Raw genomic sequence first — 20,051 nt, 5'->3', positions numbered from 1 at the left:
AAACACACAGAAAATTATTACATGGAAGACCCTCTAACATTTTCAGCATAGATTGCAGTAGTTTCTTAACAACATGCCCTGCAAGAAGAAAGTACCTAAGAGGGCGAAAGATCATGAACCTGTTATGCTAATATGAAAATAACAAGAGGGCATTTTGACTTCATTAAGTAGGTTAAAAGTTACACCATATCTAGTAGAGGCCAGCTTGCATAAATTAATTCTGCACCCACCCTCGAAGCATGCTTAACTATGCTTGGACAGGAGTACTGTCAAACTAGAAGATGAGGCCGTGCAAGGAAGGCTGGTAAGATATGAGGAAGACAAGAAGCAACAGCACAAAAGCTACACCCCAAGGTGAGCCTCCAGCTCTATGGATGGCACCAGGCTCCGACCCTGGAATAGGAATGTTAAACTGGCTGCCCGCAGAGAGCAAATGAACAGCAATAATCAGAATCAAAGGAGAAACGACCAGTAACCTTTGCAGCATCTCAGATGCTGTGGCCATGACCGCATCGTAAACTACATAGCCCAAGAATCCACAGATGAGCAATGTGGCTGTCATTAGGAGCCATTGTTCCGAGGGGGTGAAAGTTGAAGGTCTTGGTCTTGGAGCTGAGACCATCATGAGTAGAAGAAGAACAGCTCTTTAGTGAATGATGCTAGCTTGAAGTTCTAGCCAAAACACTAAGGCTCGATCGAGGAGTGACTGTTGTGTGGGAGAATAGAATACATGGATCCTTGTCCTTTTATGGACATACTATCCACTACCTTGCTAATTTAGTGGTAAAAACTATTTGCATCTCTGACTCTTGTCCCATGCTCTAATTTCTTATGGGGTCTGTACAGATTCACAAAATCTAGAAGCCAGATTTTGAGTCTCCCAAGTCCCATGGGAAGGAAGGCATGTGATCATCAATTTAAGCAAACTCAGGTGTTAGTACTAGTTAAATAAGTTAATATTAACTTAAAATCATTTAAATCTTAAATTATTATAAAGTCTTAAAAATCATCATCATTTTGTGTTTAATTTTATTAATTTAATTAAAAAAAATAGATTGTAAGATTTGAATTATTAATCACTTGGCTATTAAAAAATTTAATATCATGTAAAAAAATAATCTTAATTAAAAATGTGGAATTGATAATTTAGATTTGCCACAAAATAAGACTCATTCAGCATTAGTAGTTTCCTCTGGGGTGATGAATTATTACATGGCAATCCATTTAGACTACAAATTTAGAGGTTTTAATGGAATTTTATATTTAAAGCTATCTTAAGTGTTAATAATTAAATTTTAAATGAATATTAATCTCTAAAAATAGCACAAAAGTAAATTAGAAATCAATTCTCATATTGCTAAACTCAAAATGAGAAATTAAAATTAAAATTAGTATCTCAAAATAGCTTATTTTTTTAATAGATCTTAAATGTAATAAAATGAAAGTAATAAGAATAATATAGAAAACAAAATCAAATGAGTTCTATTTATTATGCCTCAAGACAACATTATTGAAGCTGCAAATTATTCCAAAACATAAGCCATTACGTACACACAAGATAATGTACTTGGAAGCATAGCAGGTGGCATAGCTTAAGAGGAAGAGAACTCAGAATCTTCATGAATGTTTTGTCTTGAGGAATAACTGTGAGATGCATGTGATCTCACCATGGCTCTCATCGCCAGCAACGGTCCTTCTTCATTGTTCCCCTCCATAAACGACAGTAAATCAACCTCAGGCTATAGGATCTGCTGTCAGATCTCCATCTTCTGTTGTCGTCAAACAAGCAAAATATACTGACTAAAATTTGAAAAAACAGGAACATTCAGTAAAATTTATCTGCCGATAAAAACTAAAAACTTAAAATAATATTAAAAATTAAAAAGTGAATTCAAATAACATTTATCATACATTTTAGATATTAATAATTTACAAGTTTATATATCTTGATATAAATATATATACTAAACATATTAACATAAAATAATAGAATATTACATGTCAGGGATCAAATGATACTCGAAAATAATTATTATAAGAGAATCAGTTATCGCAGGTTGATGTATCTCTTACTAGTTAGGTACACACAATATTATGTGCACCTAAATTATTTATTTTTTTTTTAGCATGGAGTCACTGACAAATATAACGATATTAGAACATGATAGATGCTCGTATGATTATCAAAACAATGTACATCATATCGAATGAAATTTAGTTCAACAAAATACGAGTGCAAATTCATGAAATGATGAGTACTAGGAAAATAAAAAAAAACATATATAAATATTCAAGCAATTAACTAGTTAATTGTACTCATCATATAATCAACATACATATTTATTTATATTACATGCATATTAAAGATTATTTCACTCACCTTAAAAACAAAAACAAAAGACAAACGGATGCAAAACTAGAAACTACTAAAGATCATTAAAAGAAACATCATCAGAATCTTAAACGTATACGGAAAGCACTTAAAAACAACTCGAAGTAAAATAACATAAAAGATTTAAAACTCTAAGCTTAAAAACCAAAACATAATTATAAAGCCAAACTAATTCACCTGATCGATCTCAAACATAACCCAAATTAATCAAACCTTAACAGACCTGAAAAAACTCTATTGCTAGGTCAATCAATCGACCAAAATGTCCAACTAGACAATTGTCATCACAAATCAACCAGTCGGTTGGTTTAGGCCAACCATTCGATCGGCATCACAAATCAATTGGTTGGTCAGTTTAGAACAACCGATCGATCGTCAGCAACTAATCTACCGGTTAATCACGATTTTCAAAATCTCATATATTGGTCTTCAAACCTGAAGAATCCATAAAAATACAATTTATTCTTCAACAACCCATAATTTCAGTCATCTAATTAATTCGTTTAAGACCAACTAACATCCTAAAACATCAATTATAACTCTTAAATCATTCAATCATTAAATCATAATAAAAACCCTCACTTTTTAAAAAAACCTTGTGCAATCAATCCCTAATCAAAAATAGCAATAAGAAGTGAGATACTTACGTGTTCTTTAACCTTTCTTTTCTTGAAACCAAAACTTTAAGTTCAAAACAAATATCTTTGGTGTTTTTAGAAAAAGTTACGGTAGAGAAAATAAAAAAGGAAAAGAAAGAAAAACAATTCTCTAAAAACTTTTATTTAAATACTTAGGTTGGTTGGTTAGGTTTGGATTGAATTTTGGGTTTAGGTCTGATGGGTCAAGAATATGGATCTTGTAGTCATCATCGCCAAGAACAGCATCAGTAGATGATGAATTCTTCTGCTTTGGTGAGTTCATGATGGAAGAAGGTAAGGAAGCCATTCATCCTGTAACGAGTTTGCAATTGTCTAGAGCATTTCTTTCTCTTTCAAGGTTAAAATTATTGTTCTAAACCCCTAGAGAAACAACCCAAGAAATAAAGTTGGTGGCATTTTCTATAATGTCCTCTTATAAATATATATACGAGAAACATGAAACCTATATGTCAAGTCCTGGAACTGATAACACATATTTGGAGCAAACGAAGGTGGTGGCGGGATTTGCCTCGTCTTTCATGCTAATATAAATGGATTTATTTTCCTGAATACTAATTTACTGAAGCTAGCTGAAAAGAATTGCAAGAGATGTTGGACAACAGCAAACACATACACCATTAAACACAAGATAATGTCTCCGTGTAGTTGAAAGCATAGCAGGTAGCATGCTTAAAAGGAAGCCTCAAAATCTTCTTGAATGTTTTGTCCTTGAAGCAGTAAGATATGATCTCACCAAGGATCCCCATCACCAGCAATCACCCTTAATGTTATCCCCGTCGTTAAATGACAATAAACGAACCCATCTTCATCTTCTGTTATCTCAGGATATGCCATTACAATAGCATTCATATGGAGACAGTACTTAACAAACCATGAGAAGCCTCTCTCCATGGTATAGACTACTATATATGGATTGATCAGTACTTTGGTCATGAGACGTATCAGGGGAGACAATACCTTTGTTCAAATCATCAGGATTCTGGTTTCCTGCCAGAACCCCAATAAAATGCAAATGCCCATCAGACTCTCCAAAGTACCTAAAATTTTGCTCCTGTCAATTCTCAGGAAGTGGAGGCCTCGGAATTGTCTCGAGGCATTCATTATCAAGCAAGAAACTGAAACCATCCCCCAAGGACTAACCAATGAACAGCATCATTCCAAGAGACGCCATCCGTAAAGTTGACAGGTAAAAAATCATAACTTTCTTGGCTCACGCAAAGCTTCCTGTCCTTGGTCTCAGATGAGTACACATAAATCTTAAGCTCTGAGGTAAAGAATTGAGTGCAAACAACCCTGTAACAAGATGATTCCGAAGGATCAAACACCAACTGAATCGAATCAAAAAATTGTCCATCGTCAGGTGGTGGAGGTAGCATTGCAAATTGCCTTGAAGTAGGATTGAATATATAATTTATTGGTTGAGACCGCTCTGGAAGATCCCATCTGCATTTAGAACACAAAAGCAAGCCATTGCAGGACTGAGAAACATAAATACATCCCGGGTTATTGCTGGGGTCAAATTAAATCAAGGAAATATATCGTAGGAAAAGTAAGCTGATGATTTCCCATCAAGAGAAACATATTTGTGGGTTGGTGGTTCCTTGGAAAAGAAGGAAACTCTGAGGAGAAGAGCTGAAACGGTATGGGGATTGAGGTGAGTATGGCGGGTAGCAAAACTTGTGTTGGAAATGATAGAAAGCCATTTCTTGGAAACTAACTTGAATCTCAGGAGTACTGCTTTTGCGGGCACACGCAATAGAATCTCAGTGACAAGGTCATTATTACCGAGAACAGCATCAATGGAGGGTGAATTCTTCTGCTTTGGTGAGGTCAAGATGGAAGAAGAGGAAGCCATTGATCCTACCATCGATCAGCTTACAAGTACTGTCTAGGAAAGCATTGCTGGGATACATGGACGGCAGGCACATTCTTTTCAAGAAAGAAACATCAATTACTTTATTTAGAGATTCAATTATTGTTTTAATCGCCTGGACTAATCTAACAGATAAATTCAGTGGCGTTTTCAATATTTCCCTTTCGTGAAAATACAAGGAACTTGAGCGTTACATTTCATGTTATGCGCAAATAAGGTCATGAATGACAGAATTATAGGATGTTATTATTGAGACTGACGATGTGATCAAAGGCCTTCAAAATGAATCCACGGCATAATTAGTTATTAAACCAGCCTGGGCAAGCCCAGTGAATCTACTCGGAAAACCTATTATCCAAATCCCAGCTTAATCCGGATTTTTATTTAATTTAAATTAATATCAATTTAGTCAAACTCAGGTTTTAAATAAAAAAAATCTTAAAAATAATAGCAATTTTATTTATTTAGTGATGCGGTGCATTTTTTAAAAAATATTTTTTAATTAAAAATATATTAAATATTTTTTTATATTTTTTTAATTTCTTACACCATGACGTTGAAAAACACATGGAAAATAACTTGATTACCTAGTTTTCTTTGCTTCCTTGAGCGACATGAGGATGCACCAGTAAACTACCTGTCGTTTTCGCCTTGAAGGGAACCATATTAGATGGCAAACTGAAAAACCGACGACGTTTCAAATCTATATTTTATTCTCACACCGCAACAATCCTCAGTGAAAAGCCACAGAAAACAAGAGCTTGGGTGGGTCACTGTTGAGAGGAGGCAAATGGAAGGGCCAGAGATGTCTTCATCAACACCAACAGCAACGATCAAGACCAGCAATAACAATGATTTTAAGCCACAAAAACCACTGTTCAGGCCAGCTCAAGATGACACCAAGCCTCCACTCAAAGACCCAGTAAGTAATCCCTCTCTTTCCAATGCATGCGCACACACACACAGAAAACCATAGGTCGGAGCATGTGGGCACTTTTTTTTATGGTTATGGTAACACCTTTTGCTTTGGGTTTTTTTTATTTAATGTCAGATTCTGAGATCAGACCCAATTGAGACTGAAGAAGCAGTGCTAAAGCTGCCTCCTTTCCCATTTTGCAAATCAAAATGAGGGGCTTGGTCTTGTTTCTGTTTCTGGGTTTTAGGAATTGGGTTTATGAATGTAGACTATGATGATTTTGTGATTGTTAACATGTTTAGTGTTAAATTGGGGATGATTTCTGTATGTTGGCTTGGAATTCATGGTTTTTTATTTAATCCTTGTATTTCTTTTTATGAAAAGAGAGTAACACTTTCCTGTAAACCACGTCGCCCAATTTCTCATTTTCGTTGAAGGTAGGTAGTTATCATCCAAACAAAAATGTTTTTTTTTTTCTTATCTTGAAAAAATACTCTTCGAAACATCATTTTACTTTTTATGTTTTGTTTTTTTTTTTGTTGTAAATTATTAAATAGTAATATTTAATGTTATACATGTTAGCTAAATTTATATGTTAAGTTCAACTTATTTTTTCATGACATTGTCAATAATATACTTTTTCATGTTTTAAAAGCAAATTACTTTCGAGCTGTTAAGCCGGTCTTAGATAGGATATGCTATTCAACTAACTTTGAAAACAATAATTCCATAAAATTTAGACGCTGTTTCAGAACGTAATTTTCACATAATGTACCATCCATCACACAGCACTTTTTACACCAATGCATTGTTTAATCTAGGACATGGGAGGATCGAACAAGAACCATGCCAGATCTGACCTCACCCAAAACACAAGGTCTCAGATCATGAATTTGCTAGTTGATTGAGAACTACATTTTAATAAAACAATTTAAAAAGAAAAAAAAAAACAAACAAACTCTGAAGTTGATTAATATTGTGGTACAAAGTATATTTTAAAATTGTTTTTTAATTAAAAATAAATAAATAAAATAATTTTTAATAGCATAACATTAAAATTATCTAAATATATCTATAAAAACATTTACCAAGCAAAAACACTCGTCAAATCATTAACCAAGTCAACTAGTTTGTATAAATCATTAAGTTTCAAGTTAACAAGTTGACTATTCAAGAAAAGAGTTAAATAAATATGATGAACCCGCATGGAAATGTTTTGACATTTTCATTTCAAAATAATCTGAAGTTTACCATATAAGCCTTTTAACGAGGGAGCGAGGATATGGTAATCATAAATATTTTGTTGAGTACATATGGAAAATAATGATAAATTACTAATATGAATGTTTAGCATTGAGCTTCAGATGAAGAAGAGGGATCTTCGGTAATCCTTGGGAACTTTTTTGGCAAGCTAAACACAGGATCATCACCGGCAAATCCTTGAAATGCCCTTCCTAAAGCATAACCGAGAGCCCTGGCTACAGGAACCGCCACTGCATTCCCAACTTGAATGTACCTGAATTAGGCGCCAGAAAAAAATGCGTTCCATAATTATTTGTCAAATTATGATTTCTACATTGTACAAGTGACGGCTAACAAGAGTTGATATAGAAACTAAGCCAAGTTAGGTTTACAAACCCAAACGACATAGTTTACTTTAAAAAAACCTAAAAACCCGATTTAATTTTTTAAAAATAATCAAAATGATATTTAAAAAAAAACAAAAAGTATTGAAACGATACTCAACCCCTTAAGGCTCAAGCCTTGAGCAAGGTGATAGAAGAGATGTTTGATAACTCTGTATCATTGCAGATATTCAAAACTTAATATGTTAACATTTAGAAAAACCACTAACCTTTCTTTAATAGGTCCACAGAGCTGGTAATAATCAGGAAATCCTTGTAATCTTGCATTCTCTCTAATTGTTAACACTCGATCTTGCTCAGGATGCATGATTGCCTGATTATGAGGCTCCGCACGGGTCACAACTGTTGGGACAGTTTCATCCCACCATAAACGAGCAAATGGCCTGTTTCACAAGCTCATAATATTTATTAAACCCGAAAAAGAAGAAAACCTTGCTGAACAAAACACATAATGGCCAGATCCTTACTTGGAAGAACTTCCATTGACAAAAGTCATCGCATAATCAGGAACCTACAATACCAATAAGTCAAAGTAATATGAACAATGAGAATAAATAAGAAGATTTATATAAAGATAAGTAGAAAGTATCCAAAATACCAAGGGTTTTCCTGAGCTCAAGTATTGCCTTGGAACTTCCGGATCCCACTCCACCTTCTTATCAGGTCTTACTCGTACACCAGGTAAATCCCTAAAATTTCCTCCCTGATCAAACAAAAATTTGTCATTAAATAAATGACACAATGATATAACAGTGATTTGATTAAAAATAAATAAATAAATGTTAAAGAATACCTTTCTCTTTGGGATTTGACAAACTCGTTGATAGTCATCGTCATTTAGTTCAAGAGGACGATGATCAAACAATAAATCATTTAATTCTAAACCTGCAAAAAGAATTAAAAATGTCGCGTACATTATATTGATACATTACATGGCGATCAGAACACAATCCTAACAAAATAACAAGAAATCCACTCACCCATTTTCTTCAATCTAATCATTCGTTGAAATTCTGTTTTAGGAGATTCACCATATGGCATCTCATCACGCTTTTCATCGTTCGCAACCTGATTACATTAAAATGAATCAAACAGGAAAATGTTTTAAGTTTACAAGATATTAAATTAAATGAACGAGAAACATAACCAACCGCAGGCAGGTCAGATATTGCATCCTCTAAAAACAATTTCCTTTCTAATTGAGGTTTAACACCCTCCTCGTAAGCCACTGTATTGCCCTACATGTCATGAGCAAAATTATTTTAATAAAGATAAAAAATCAAAAACATAAATGATATGGTATTAGTTGTTAACTAAAATCTATTGTGATTAATACAAGCACTCGTACCTCAAACTCTAGAGGAACAACACCCCTAACAAGAACATCATGGGTGGGAAGAGGATACTGTGGCAACTTCTGCAAAACATAAAAGATTTGATTAGAAAAATCACAAGTACTTTCGAAGTAGCATGAAAAAAATATTACATATCGTACCTCAGTAGCGCAAGCACCCCATAGAAAAACTCGCATACGAAACTGTGGAAGACCATATGCCCCGGCAGCCAGCATACCCAACCGAGCTTGGTATTTCATACTTACAAGGCAACCCATGGCATATCGTCCTAGAAATCCATCAGCAAACTTCAGAAGGTCAACCACATTCTCCATCAGCACAAACTTTGGCTTGAGAAAGTCTACTATGTCCATAAAAACAACAAGCTGCTTGTTTTTTGGATCCTCCAAAGGATTTTTAACATTCCTAAAGCGATTGAAGCCACTAATTCCTTGACATGGAGGTCCACCACAAATCACTTCAACATCTCCCTAAATGATATATTTTGAAAATGAATCAATCGGCAATGCATATAAAACAACTTAAAATGTGAGTTAAAGCTAAGTAAGCTTACTGGTAATGGCAGAATATTTGACTTGTAGCCGTGCATGACGAACTTCTTTATAGCTTCCCGACAATTGCTATTCAAAAACAATTGTTGTTAGACACCGTTTAAAGAGGAGAAAAATTAAAGAGCAAATAGAATAAGCATAGTGAGTAGTCTAATTGCATACCTCAAACCACTAATTGGTTCCCAAGTGTCATAATCAGGTCCATAATTTTTCCAACTAACCTACATTGAGCAAATTCAAAGGAAAGCAGGGAAAAAAGTTAGAAGATAAAAGGGTCAAAGCAAATGCAATTTCAGTTCTAACACATGAAAGCACAGAGTAGATTGGTACTCCAGCAATGTCAACACTATTGCAAACAGGCTTGGAACTTCATAAATGTCATAGGCGAAAATTGCAAACACGTGATTACGCAATCATCATTATCTTCTTGGTCTACTCTCATTATAAATATCAGAAGATACCCTCTCACTCAAAGATGCAAAACCTTCGACTCAGTTTCTGTTTATCTGTTAAAGATATGCCGATACAGTAAAAGTTAACCTAGTGTCTGTTTATTTGTTAAAGAAATTCCAAAACGGTAAGCATTCTTCACTTTAAGTTGACCACGTGTAAGCTAACGTATATACTATACGGTATAATTTTACCAAACCTTGAAGTAGAGGTCACGCTGGCCACCAATCTCCTTGGGATCTCCATGGCACACCTCAAGAATTTTCTCCACCTCGAACACTTCAGAATCATCATTATTGTCACTGACATCATTGTTGTCGCCATCCTCCTCCTCCTCATCATCATCATCATCCTCATCATCCATGTCAAAACTATATGTTTGTTGTTTTTCCGGGTCATCATTTTTCACAAGGGAAAACCTTATGCAGAGTTTTTCCCACTCTTTCAGTAGCATTAAGAAGTCTTCAGCAGTCTCATTTCTCACCTAATCCACAAAGTTTGTCGAGTTAAAGTTCAACATCTTGAGTAGGGTGAAGCAGCAATAGAAAGTCCAAATTAAATATAAAAAGGACAACCTGTGTCTCCGGATGATTCAACCTCAAGCTTTCACATGCATGCTTATTCAAGTCAACAGCCCATTTCTGCAATTAGAAAAAAAAAAAAAGCGAGACGTCGATTTCAAAATAAAGTTCAAGACAAGAAATGAAACCAAAACATGTGATTAAATATAAACAATGATGATTGTGGCAACAAATCACACATACATGAAAAGCAGAAAGGAGAAACTTACCGTGACAAGATTTAAACCAGACAAGTTAGCACCAAGACAAAGACCCGTAGACATTGCTCCACAGCCAGAATACAAATCTAATAAAGCCACCTCTGATTTCCTACGGCCACTACTTTCACAAACCTCATCACAGTCAAACTTTACCCCAGCAGCATCAATATCACTGGATATTGTTGATGAACTCTCAGGTGCAGTTGTATTGTTTTCTACAAGTTAAAAAAAAAAAAAACAAGCAACATAAGATAACAGCTTACAGAAGACATGGATTTAAATTAATTTACCCTTGAATAGGAAAATCGTCACCTGATGGTAGCTTGACAAAGGTGGAGTATGGAAGCAAATAAAGCATGTCACAATAGAAGTCGCAATTTAAGGTCTTTGCCCGTCTAGTCTCTGAATCCACCTGAAATGGCAACTCCAAACATTAACAATTTTGTGACAATAAAATCAAATGAAAGGAATAAAATAGGGGAGTCTTCATACACCGAGTGCCAATCTGACAATTTTCAGCTTCCGAGTAAGGCAGTCCAAGGGATTGTCATTTCGAATCTCAGAAAAGAAAACACACTTCGGATCCGAAATGTACTTATCTTTAATAATCTGTTTCAAAACATTATAGTTTTAAGAAATGAGCTACACGTCACACCAAAAATAATATATTATCAACCACCAAATATCCTTCATTTAACTTACCGTGTCAGTAGACCTATAGTACCATTGAGCAGTAAAATGTGGGGTCCTGTCTTCAGCCTCGAACATCTCGATTATCCTACATATATAGTCTGCTTCTCCATCAGAAGCCTAACAACCAAAAAGAAAATCGGTAAGATAAACTTTAACCAACGAAGGACTCAAACAAACTCTGAACTAGATCCAAAACTCAAAAAACCAAGTGAAGAGCAAGCTCACTTGAACATGAGCATCATCATAGAGATTATAGATGATCCCATCAACCTCTGCCCGCTTGTAATGACATCTAGCTTTTATTATCTCTTCAGAATCATCCAAGCTAGAAGAAATTGAATAAAAAGAGGAAATATAAACTAAAACATGTATCAATGCATTTAAGGAGAAGGGAAGTGGAGAAGGAAAGAATGGCTGAGCAGAACAATTGAGCAATAAATTACCTGTTTGAAGGTTTTGAAATTGGTGTTTTGTTCTTTATCTGAAAGAAAAAAGGGAGACGTAAAATCAAGGGTTAACTTAATTTCAACCAAACTGTTAAGCAACTAAAATTATGTTCTCAGTCCTCAGCAAAACATAATTTAAATAATTTGTTCCCGAGCACGACCTTCATTTAATGAATACTTAGCATTACTACATTCAATTTTGACAACGGCATAGAACCCTCTCCTAGACAAAATCCAATTGATTGAAATTTGATTGCTTTCACAGATTAACTACTCAACAAAGCACAAGATGTTTCTAATTTCGACAATCATTCAAATCCAGCGAAGATTTATGGAATCTCAAGATAAATATATAGCTTAATTAACTTCGTCACGTTTATTAAACATGACCGGGCAATTGCACACAGGAAATCCACAACCCAGAATCTGGTTCGGGTCATTCAATGTTAAAACCTAGTTGATTTCAGCAGGACTCGTTAGATATAAACGGAACTTGGCTAGGTCAAACATAAGATAAAAATTATAAAATTAATACTTTTGATAAAATTAATTTACGAGGGCAATAACCGACGCCATAACCTAGACTCTTTTTCAAGTCATAAGAAATATAAACATGTTAAACATAGAAATATTTATAGCGATTATCAACAAAAATATAATCAAGCAGCTATCTCTATCCATGAAACATATTTGCACCAAACACTGTTCTCGAACTGATTTTCTTTCGTATTTCTGCACAAAAAAATAAAAAAATAAAAAGATAATCAGAAAGATAATGACCAGAACAAGCAAAAACCGTAACCTTATTAGCATATCGATGAGGCCACTTCTTTCTCGCTTCTGCATCAGGAACTTGATTTCCGACAAACCTCGCCGGCGTTCCATCCTCCTCCTTAGCCTTCTCAGGAGTCGATATCTTCTTTGTTTTGCCAGATCCGCGTTTCTCCTTCTCTTTCTCCTTCGTTTCAGATCTAGAATCCCCGTTATCAGTCCCCATTTTAGCTCCTACTTCATCAATCGAGTTCGTATCATCCTCCTCTGCATCTAAGAACACCTCCTCTGTCTCCTCCTTCTTCACTTTCTTCTCCCTCAAACGACTCCGATTCGGCGCTGTCGACTGCTCTTCCTCTGCTTCTTTCTCCATCAAACGACTCCGAGTAGCCGTTGTCGACTGCTCTTCCTCTGCTTTTTTCTCCTTCAAACAACTCCGCGCAGCCGCTTTCGACTGCTCTTTCTCTGCTTTTTTCTCCTTCAAACGACTCCGAGTAGACGCTGTCGACTGCTCTTCCTCTGCTTTTTTCTCATTCAAACGACTCTGTTTCGGCGCTGTCGTCGTCGACATCATCTTTCGCGTTTTTGGAGGAGAAGACGACGACGTTTCTGGCTTTGAAGCTGTGCTGCGCTGTCGTTTTCGCGGCATGCTGGAGGAGGAGGAGAAGGATAAGGAGATGAAACGGCAACGTTTAGAGAGAGGGGGGGTTTGGTTTGGAGAGAGAGAGCGAGAGAGGAGTGGGCGGGGTGAACTTTGAACACGAATTAAAAAGAAGGCAAAATAAAGAGGGAGCGGGAAGCGAAAAAATTGGGAGGGATTTGAGGGATTTGATTTTTTTTTTTCTAGAGGGGGCTGATTTGATTGGATGGGATTAAGAGGTATAGTTTTAATGCTTGATTCATAACAAGATTTGAGTCATGGTTTGAGAATTTTAATTTATATTAACTCAAAAGAAATTAAATAATTTTGTTTTAATCATAAAAAAAACAATAGGTTTATTTTTCATTAATAAGTTATGGATTGATTATAATTTTTTATCACATCAAGCTAAGTCAATTTTATTTTATTTTTTTATTTTTTTTATTTTAAATGATCTTGATTTAAGGTTAACTTGTTAGATCAGATCTAGTTTTATAACTATACTGACAATTATATATATTTGGATCTTTCTATTATTTTTTTATTATTTTAATAATGTATATATAATGGATTTGAATTTCAACCTTGTTTAGGGTTGTGTTTGTGTTGAAGTTTCAATAAAATTTGAATTTTTTAAAAAAATATTTTTTTATATTTTTTTATCATTTTAATATGTTGGTGTCAAAATGTTTTTTTAAATATATATATTATTTTGATGTATTTTTAAATAAAAAAATACTTTAAAAACACAATCATTACCATGCTCTCAAACACTTTTTACATCTTTATTTGTGATGCAGAGGGATTTTGTTTTATAGTGATGATGGAATGAGATATATTAGTTGTTATATTTTAATTTTTATATGAAATACTTTTATGGTTTTTTAGAAAGGATGTTTTGAAAATAAAACTGGTTTTGTATTGAATGAACATCTAGGTTTTATTTGATAACATGATTTAACTTGTTTTTAACTTGAAAAAATATAAAAAACAAAGTTTTTTAGGTGGTTTTTAATATACTAATTTTCAAAATAAAATAAAATAAATATTTTAATATATTTTTAATTGAAAATAACTTTTATAAAAACTTCAGACATCATATTAATAAACATATACTTTAGGTGGGTATAAATTTTTCATTTGAATTGACGGGATCAAGATTGAAAGATGCATTGATGTTATTGATAGTTCGAAGTAGATAGCAAAAGTTTTTATTATGTTAAACGATGATTGTGATATTTTATTAGTTATTTTTTAGATTCATTTTATATATATAAAAAAAAAGGAAAAATAAAAAGAAAAACTTGGAAAAAACAAAAAAAAAAAATGTTTGGATGGAAAAGGCCGGAGATAATGGGAGGCTGGAGGGAAATTTTCCCTGTTAGTTTTGGAAAGGAGGGAAATGTCTACGATAAATGAATTTTAGGATGTTTGAAAATATAATAATAGTTATGTTTTAAAGTATTTTTTATATTAATATATTAAAATGATCTGAAAATATTAAAAAATATTAAATTAAAAAAAAACTTAAAAATTTTTAAAAACTCTTTTAAAATATAAAAACAAATTTAATAACCTGGCAAATCATGCTACTGTTACCTCACGAGTGGGGTGTTGTTTCTCTTTCCTTGATCGGCAACCACATTTTTTTTTAATTTTTTAGATTTAAATGTTGAAGTTAATATATATACATCTATTAAATTCATTTAAATGTATTAAATTCATTTATAATTCTAGATTTAAAAATGAACGTCTAGTCACGTTACAATCACTGGAAGAAAAACGGAGAGCTGTGAAAAATTTATTTCTCCAGCAATGATTTATAGTGACTAGAAAATGTCATGGAAAGGCAGGTCCTTTGTAATCCTCCCGAGGGGATTTTACCTTATCCTTCATCCATATAGTAAAAGACTCAAAGCTACTCGTGCAACTGCATCGAAACATCAACACACAAATTGTATGTTATGGTTAATTATATTTATTACATGATGCATAATTTAAATCCCACAGGCATGCACGTTTCTTAGGAGCTCTTTCCCAACCTGTTCTTGTTCTAGCTACAGTGCTAGATAGGTTATCTACGCGTTGACGCGAGCTACTTTTAGAAACACGTACTACCTTTAATTATGAGACAATTAAAATACAAAAAAAACATTTTCTAAACATGCAATCAAGAGCTAATAATATTAAAAAGTATATGATTTGCTATCAAGCAATGGATGAGTAACATGTAGAATACTTGTTTAAACCGTTTCGAGTTTTATATAAGAATCAAATTGTAAAATATAAAGGGACATCGATATAACATAGACATTGTCTGGGCAATTTAAAATAAAACATGACACGATAAACAAAAAGAGCATGGAAGCTTAACTTTTAAGTGATAAGTGAAGTTCAAGCAATTATTAGCAAGTAAATAGTAACAAATGCTTGTCAACTCCTTGTTACTGTAAGAATCTAAATAACTCAGTTAAATGTCTGCAAAAATATTTTATATATTCATTCATATGTTTAGACTCGATGTATAAAATGAGTATGATATATACTTCAAACACTCATCTTATTGTGCAATTTTTTCCTCATAGAGAAAGCGATCTAAAAGCACCTAAAACCTTTAAATTTTATTGAGTAAGCATTGGGCACGCATCTGATTAAATAACCCAATAATTATCATGTAAAGCAATGAAAAAAAATCATCAATAATAAAAATAATTGAAATTGAGAAAACTAAGCAAAAAATGAAGATCAAGATATCTCACATAGCAGCACGAGTAATTTACTTTGTCATGTTTAATAAATTCATCTATAAAAATAAATTTGTAATAGAAAAACACATAAAATTTGCAATATACACACACATAAAATCTACTAAACAGTAATTGTAAAAAAAAAAAAAACAATACAAGGCTGCATATAACACATAAAAACTACTGAACAATAATTAATAAAAAACAATGCAAAGCTGCACATATAAAAAATCTTACAAAAAATCAATATTAACACACCCAATATCATTTTAAGTATTCATAATCTAATTAAAACATAAACTATTTTTTAAGAAAAAAAATAAACACAAATAATATATAAAAACTAAAAAAAATTAATATATAAAAAGGAACCAGGCTTGTGCTTGTGGATCCAGTAAGCTAGGACTGACGCTTGGCCCAATGAATTAACAATTCGTGCGCAGGCCTGCAACGCTAGACCTAAGTGCGAGTATTTTTTAAAAGTTTAAGGTCATCCGCCCCTAATATTCTTCCTGAGCTTAAATTTGTAGTTTTAGGTGTTTTCAATGTAAAAAAAAAATCTAAATATAACCTCTCTCGTCGTATAAAACCTTTTGACACAAAATCAACCGTTTTAGTGGTCGGAATTTTCCCCAACAACCATCTTTTATTTCTAAACCAGAATCCGACTCCTCTTCCTCTCTGCTATCAACAAAAAATGACTGGAAAATGAGGAAAATGAAGTTATGTACAAAAATGTATTGTATTGAAAGTCAAAGGATCGATCACCTTAGACCTAAAAAAATTAAGGATTGAAATGAATGTTTCAATGAAACTTTCAACCCACCCCCATGTTACCCTAGATTTTCACGTCGGTCCCTTAGCTTTCAATTCAATCCTCCTTTATAAAAACATATGTCAGATCCAAGCGCGAGCATTTTTTAAAAGTTTAAGGTTGTCTGCCCTAAATATTATTCCCGAGCTCAGATTTGTTGTTTTAGGTGTTTTCAAAGAAAAAAAAATATAAACATAACCCCCATCATCATATAAAACCTTTTGACACAAAAATCAATCGTTTTGATGGTCGAAATCTTTCCTAACGACTACCTTTTCTCTTTAGATCGGAATCTGGCGACTCCTTCTTTCTCCTCTCAACAAAACAAAAATTGAAAAAAGAGAAAAATAAAATTAGGTATCATACTGCATTGTCTTGAAAGTTAAGGGACCGATCACCTTATACCTGAAAAACCAGGAGGATTAAAATGAATGTTTCAACAAAACTTTCAACTAGCCCCCTATGTTACCCGAGATTTTCACCCTGGTCCCTTAGCTTTTAATTCAATCCTCCCTCGTAAAAAAATATGCAAATTAAGGCTAATTTGGGTTTTACAGGGCCAAATTATATAAAATAAAAGTTTGAAGATCAAATTAAAATTTTTAAAAAAATACAAAGCTTCAATCCACATTAAATTACAAGAAAGTGCATAATGTTTTAGTTACACTAAAAGGCCGATGCCTTTTAGCCTTGTATATAATAAGGCACCAAGGTAGTTTATGTTTTCATATTATTTTTTATTTAAAAAGTATTAAATTAATATTTTTATGTGTTTTTTTTAATGATTTTTGCTTGTTAGTGATAAAAAAATAAAAATAAATTATAAAAAAATATTATTTTTATATATTTTTAATTAAAAAACACTTTATAAAAGTTATAACTCGCACTACCAAACACATACTACATATATAGAATCAAGTCCAGTCATTAAGTTCTTCAATCCTATTTATCAACACAAATATAATAAACTCGTCTAGAATGTATTACCTTTTGCTATTTGTCAGGTATTTTTTAAAAATATAATTGTCTTTAAAAAATATTAAAAGTATATATTTTTTCAGTTATTTTTGTAAGTTTGACGTGTTAATATAAAAATATATAAAAAACTATTTTAATGTGTTTTATAATAAAATTACTCTTGAAAAGCACTATATACCATGATGCCATATACACTCTGGTAAGTAAGAACTACAATTCACCCTATATCCATTGCAACGCAAGCCAGTTTTTCTACAGCGTTCTTCTTCGTATGTTACATGTAAAATCAATTGCATCCGCTCTTCTTTACAGATGATATAGATCGATAGCTCATGCAAAAATTATTATAATTGTTCGAACAGAAAACCTCAAAACATTTTTTTTAGTATTCCAGTCATGGTATCGTAATTTTATCTGTTTTTTTTTTTTAAGAAACAAATTAAATCTATATTAGACAAGTATCAATACGCAGTGACAGACTGAGCACTCCACTTTAAACGAGCGAGCACATGTGTGCGTGTGTGTACATATATACACTTAAAAAAATAAAAAATAAAAAATGGACGACGACGTCGTCTATCCACAGCCCCTCTGTAGAAACAGCAGGAGGAAAAGACCTGCATCTACACACCAGGCCAGGGGATCACGTATCGTGGACTTGACCTTTCCTTAGCCACGGTCCATGGACTAATATATATCTCAAGAAACGACTCTTCAACGTGTCAATCTTCAACCTTCTGCTACTCGTTTCCGTGTGCCACCACGAGTTGGATCCTTCCACCACGATCACACCCTCGTCAAACTCTGAATAAGCTGACGTGGAAACTCGATCGGATTTTTATAAAACAGTAAATTTTTAATAATTCAATTAATCTAATTAGACTTTATTCAAACTCCATCGAGTTGATAAAAAAACAAAATAATATTGTATTAATAAAAATAAGAGAAGGCTACAATGCGGGTTGATTATTGACCAGATAATCGTCCAGAAAATAGCAATTATTACATCTTTGACCCTGTTAAATGTATTAAAGGGTGCATTATATTAGAAGCCATATAACACCAGAGAGAAATAGCGGAGAACTGGCTTGTTACCACATGGATAATCCTATAGGGCTGACGTGGCTTGATGGGTATCTGGTAGGCGACAAATGTCATGTCTTCCTCTACCTGCGGATTAATATTTGGTTTCTTTGCTTTTTTATTTGTTTTTTTTTTATGGCTACTTTACATTTTTTTTAATTATCTGGACCATTCTTTTTTTAATATTGTGATTCTTCCTTCTAATTTATTATTTGTTTCTTGACACCGCCTTAAAAAAGACAAGCATGTGTTTATCACGTGTCAATAGTCATTAATGATAGATTTAATATAAATTAGATGGAGATACCAAGTTAAGAAACAATCTTGCAAGGGATTTAATTAAATAAATAATAAAAAAAGTGAATACACTGCATTGAGAATTAAGAATGCATGAACCAAATGTTTCATTAAAATATTTTTTTGTTAGTGTTGGGAGCACGAAAAAGATAAAGACTAGCACTATATATATATATATATATATATTAAAAAATAAAAATAAAAAATTATCTCGGAACTATTTAAAAGGTGAAAACTGTCAAAATCTATAATTACCTGCGTAGTTACATATGATTATCGACGTAGATATCATCATTTCTTGTTGTTATTCTTATCCACCGCCGAGTGAATGACCGTTTTTTTTTTTATTATTTAATTTATTATATAAATAACAATTAAGAGCCCATTGATTAAATGGGAAAAGGGAGGGCCAAGCTCATCTCTATCTAGTCGGCCCTTTGTTGATTGTCTTCGAGAGAAAGGTATGCAACTTTTGTTTGTATGCTGAAAACCGTTTTTTTTTTTATAAAACTAAATTTATGGAAAGTGAATTATTTATTGATATTTTATAGTGTAATGAAAAATAAATTAAAAAATATTTTTCAGTATTTGGTTATGTTAAGGAAAATGAGCTGAAAAATAACTCATTAATATTTTATTTTTTTTCAAGTTTATTAAAATAATGAGGAACAAATCTTACAAATTAAAAGGTTGAATGAGAATGAAATTGGAAAAAAATTATAATTTTATAAATTATCTCAAATAAAATAAATAATAATAAAAATAATAAAGATCAAATCTAAAAAATAAAAATATTGAAAGATGAAGAAATTAAAATAATAATAATTAACATTTCATAAATTATTTCAAATAAAATAAGTAACAATCAAAAGAACAAGAATTAAATTTGATAGATAAAAAATTTCAATTAAAAAATAATAAGAGAAAATAAAATAATAATTATAAAAATAAGGATCAAA

At 32.6% G+C, this 20,051-nt stretch overlaps 2 protein-coding genes across 2 annotated transcripts; one reads left to right on the top strand and one right to left on the bottom strand.

Moving 5' to 3' along the window:
- The first annotated feature begins 5,626 nt into the window (after positions 1-5,626).
- Positions 5,627-6,245, top strand: LOC133693315 (uncharacterized). The gene is made up of 2 exons (XM_062114541.1): positions 5,627-5,846; positions 5,976-6,245. Exons 1-2 carry the CDS (start codon positions 5,715-5,717, stop codon positions 6,051-6,053), a joined length of 210 nt encoding a protein of 69 aa, XP_061970525.1. The 5' UTR covers positions 5,627-5,714; the 3' UTR covers positions 6,054-6,245.
- A 791-nt stretch (positions 6,246-7,036) lies between these two features.
- LOC133693221 (DNA (cytosine-5)-methyltransferase CMT3) lies at positions 7,037-13,305 on the bottom strand. Its single transcript, XM_062114430.1, has 20 exons — positions 12,565-13,305; positions 11,760-11,797; positions 11,542-11,641; positions 11,326-11,433; positions 11,116-11,232; positions 10,936-11,035; positions 10,633-10,838; positions 10,418-10,483; positions 10,042-10,326; positions 9,555-9,613; positions 9,395-9,461; positions 8,982-9,311; positions 8,835-8,903; positions 8,638-8,724; positions 8,467-8,554; positions 8,280-8,371; positions 8,085-8,189; positions 7,954-7,997; positions 7,696-7,869; positions 7,037-7,356 (listed from the first exon to the last, which is right to left on the bottom strand). The coding sequence occupies exons 1-20, from the start codon at positions 13,180-13,182 to the stop codon at positions 7,188-7,190; spliced, it is 2,922 nt and encodes a 973-aa protein (XP_061970414.1). The 5' UTR covers positions 13,183-13,305; the 3' UTR covers positions 7,037-7,187.
- Between the last annotated feature and the right edge of the window lie 6,746 nt (positions 13,306-20,051).

This window comes from Populus nigra, chromosome 1 (assembly GCF_951802175.1).
Source record: "Populus nigra chromosome 1, ddPopNigr1.1, whole genome shotgun sequence".
Taxonomy (NCBI): Eukaryota; Viridiplantae; Streptophyta; class Magnoliopsida; order Malpighiales; family Salicaceae; genus Populus; species Populus nigra.
This window is presented reverse-complemented; position numbering and strand designations above follow the sequence as displayed.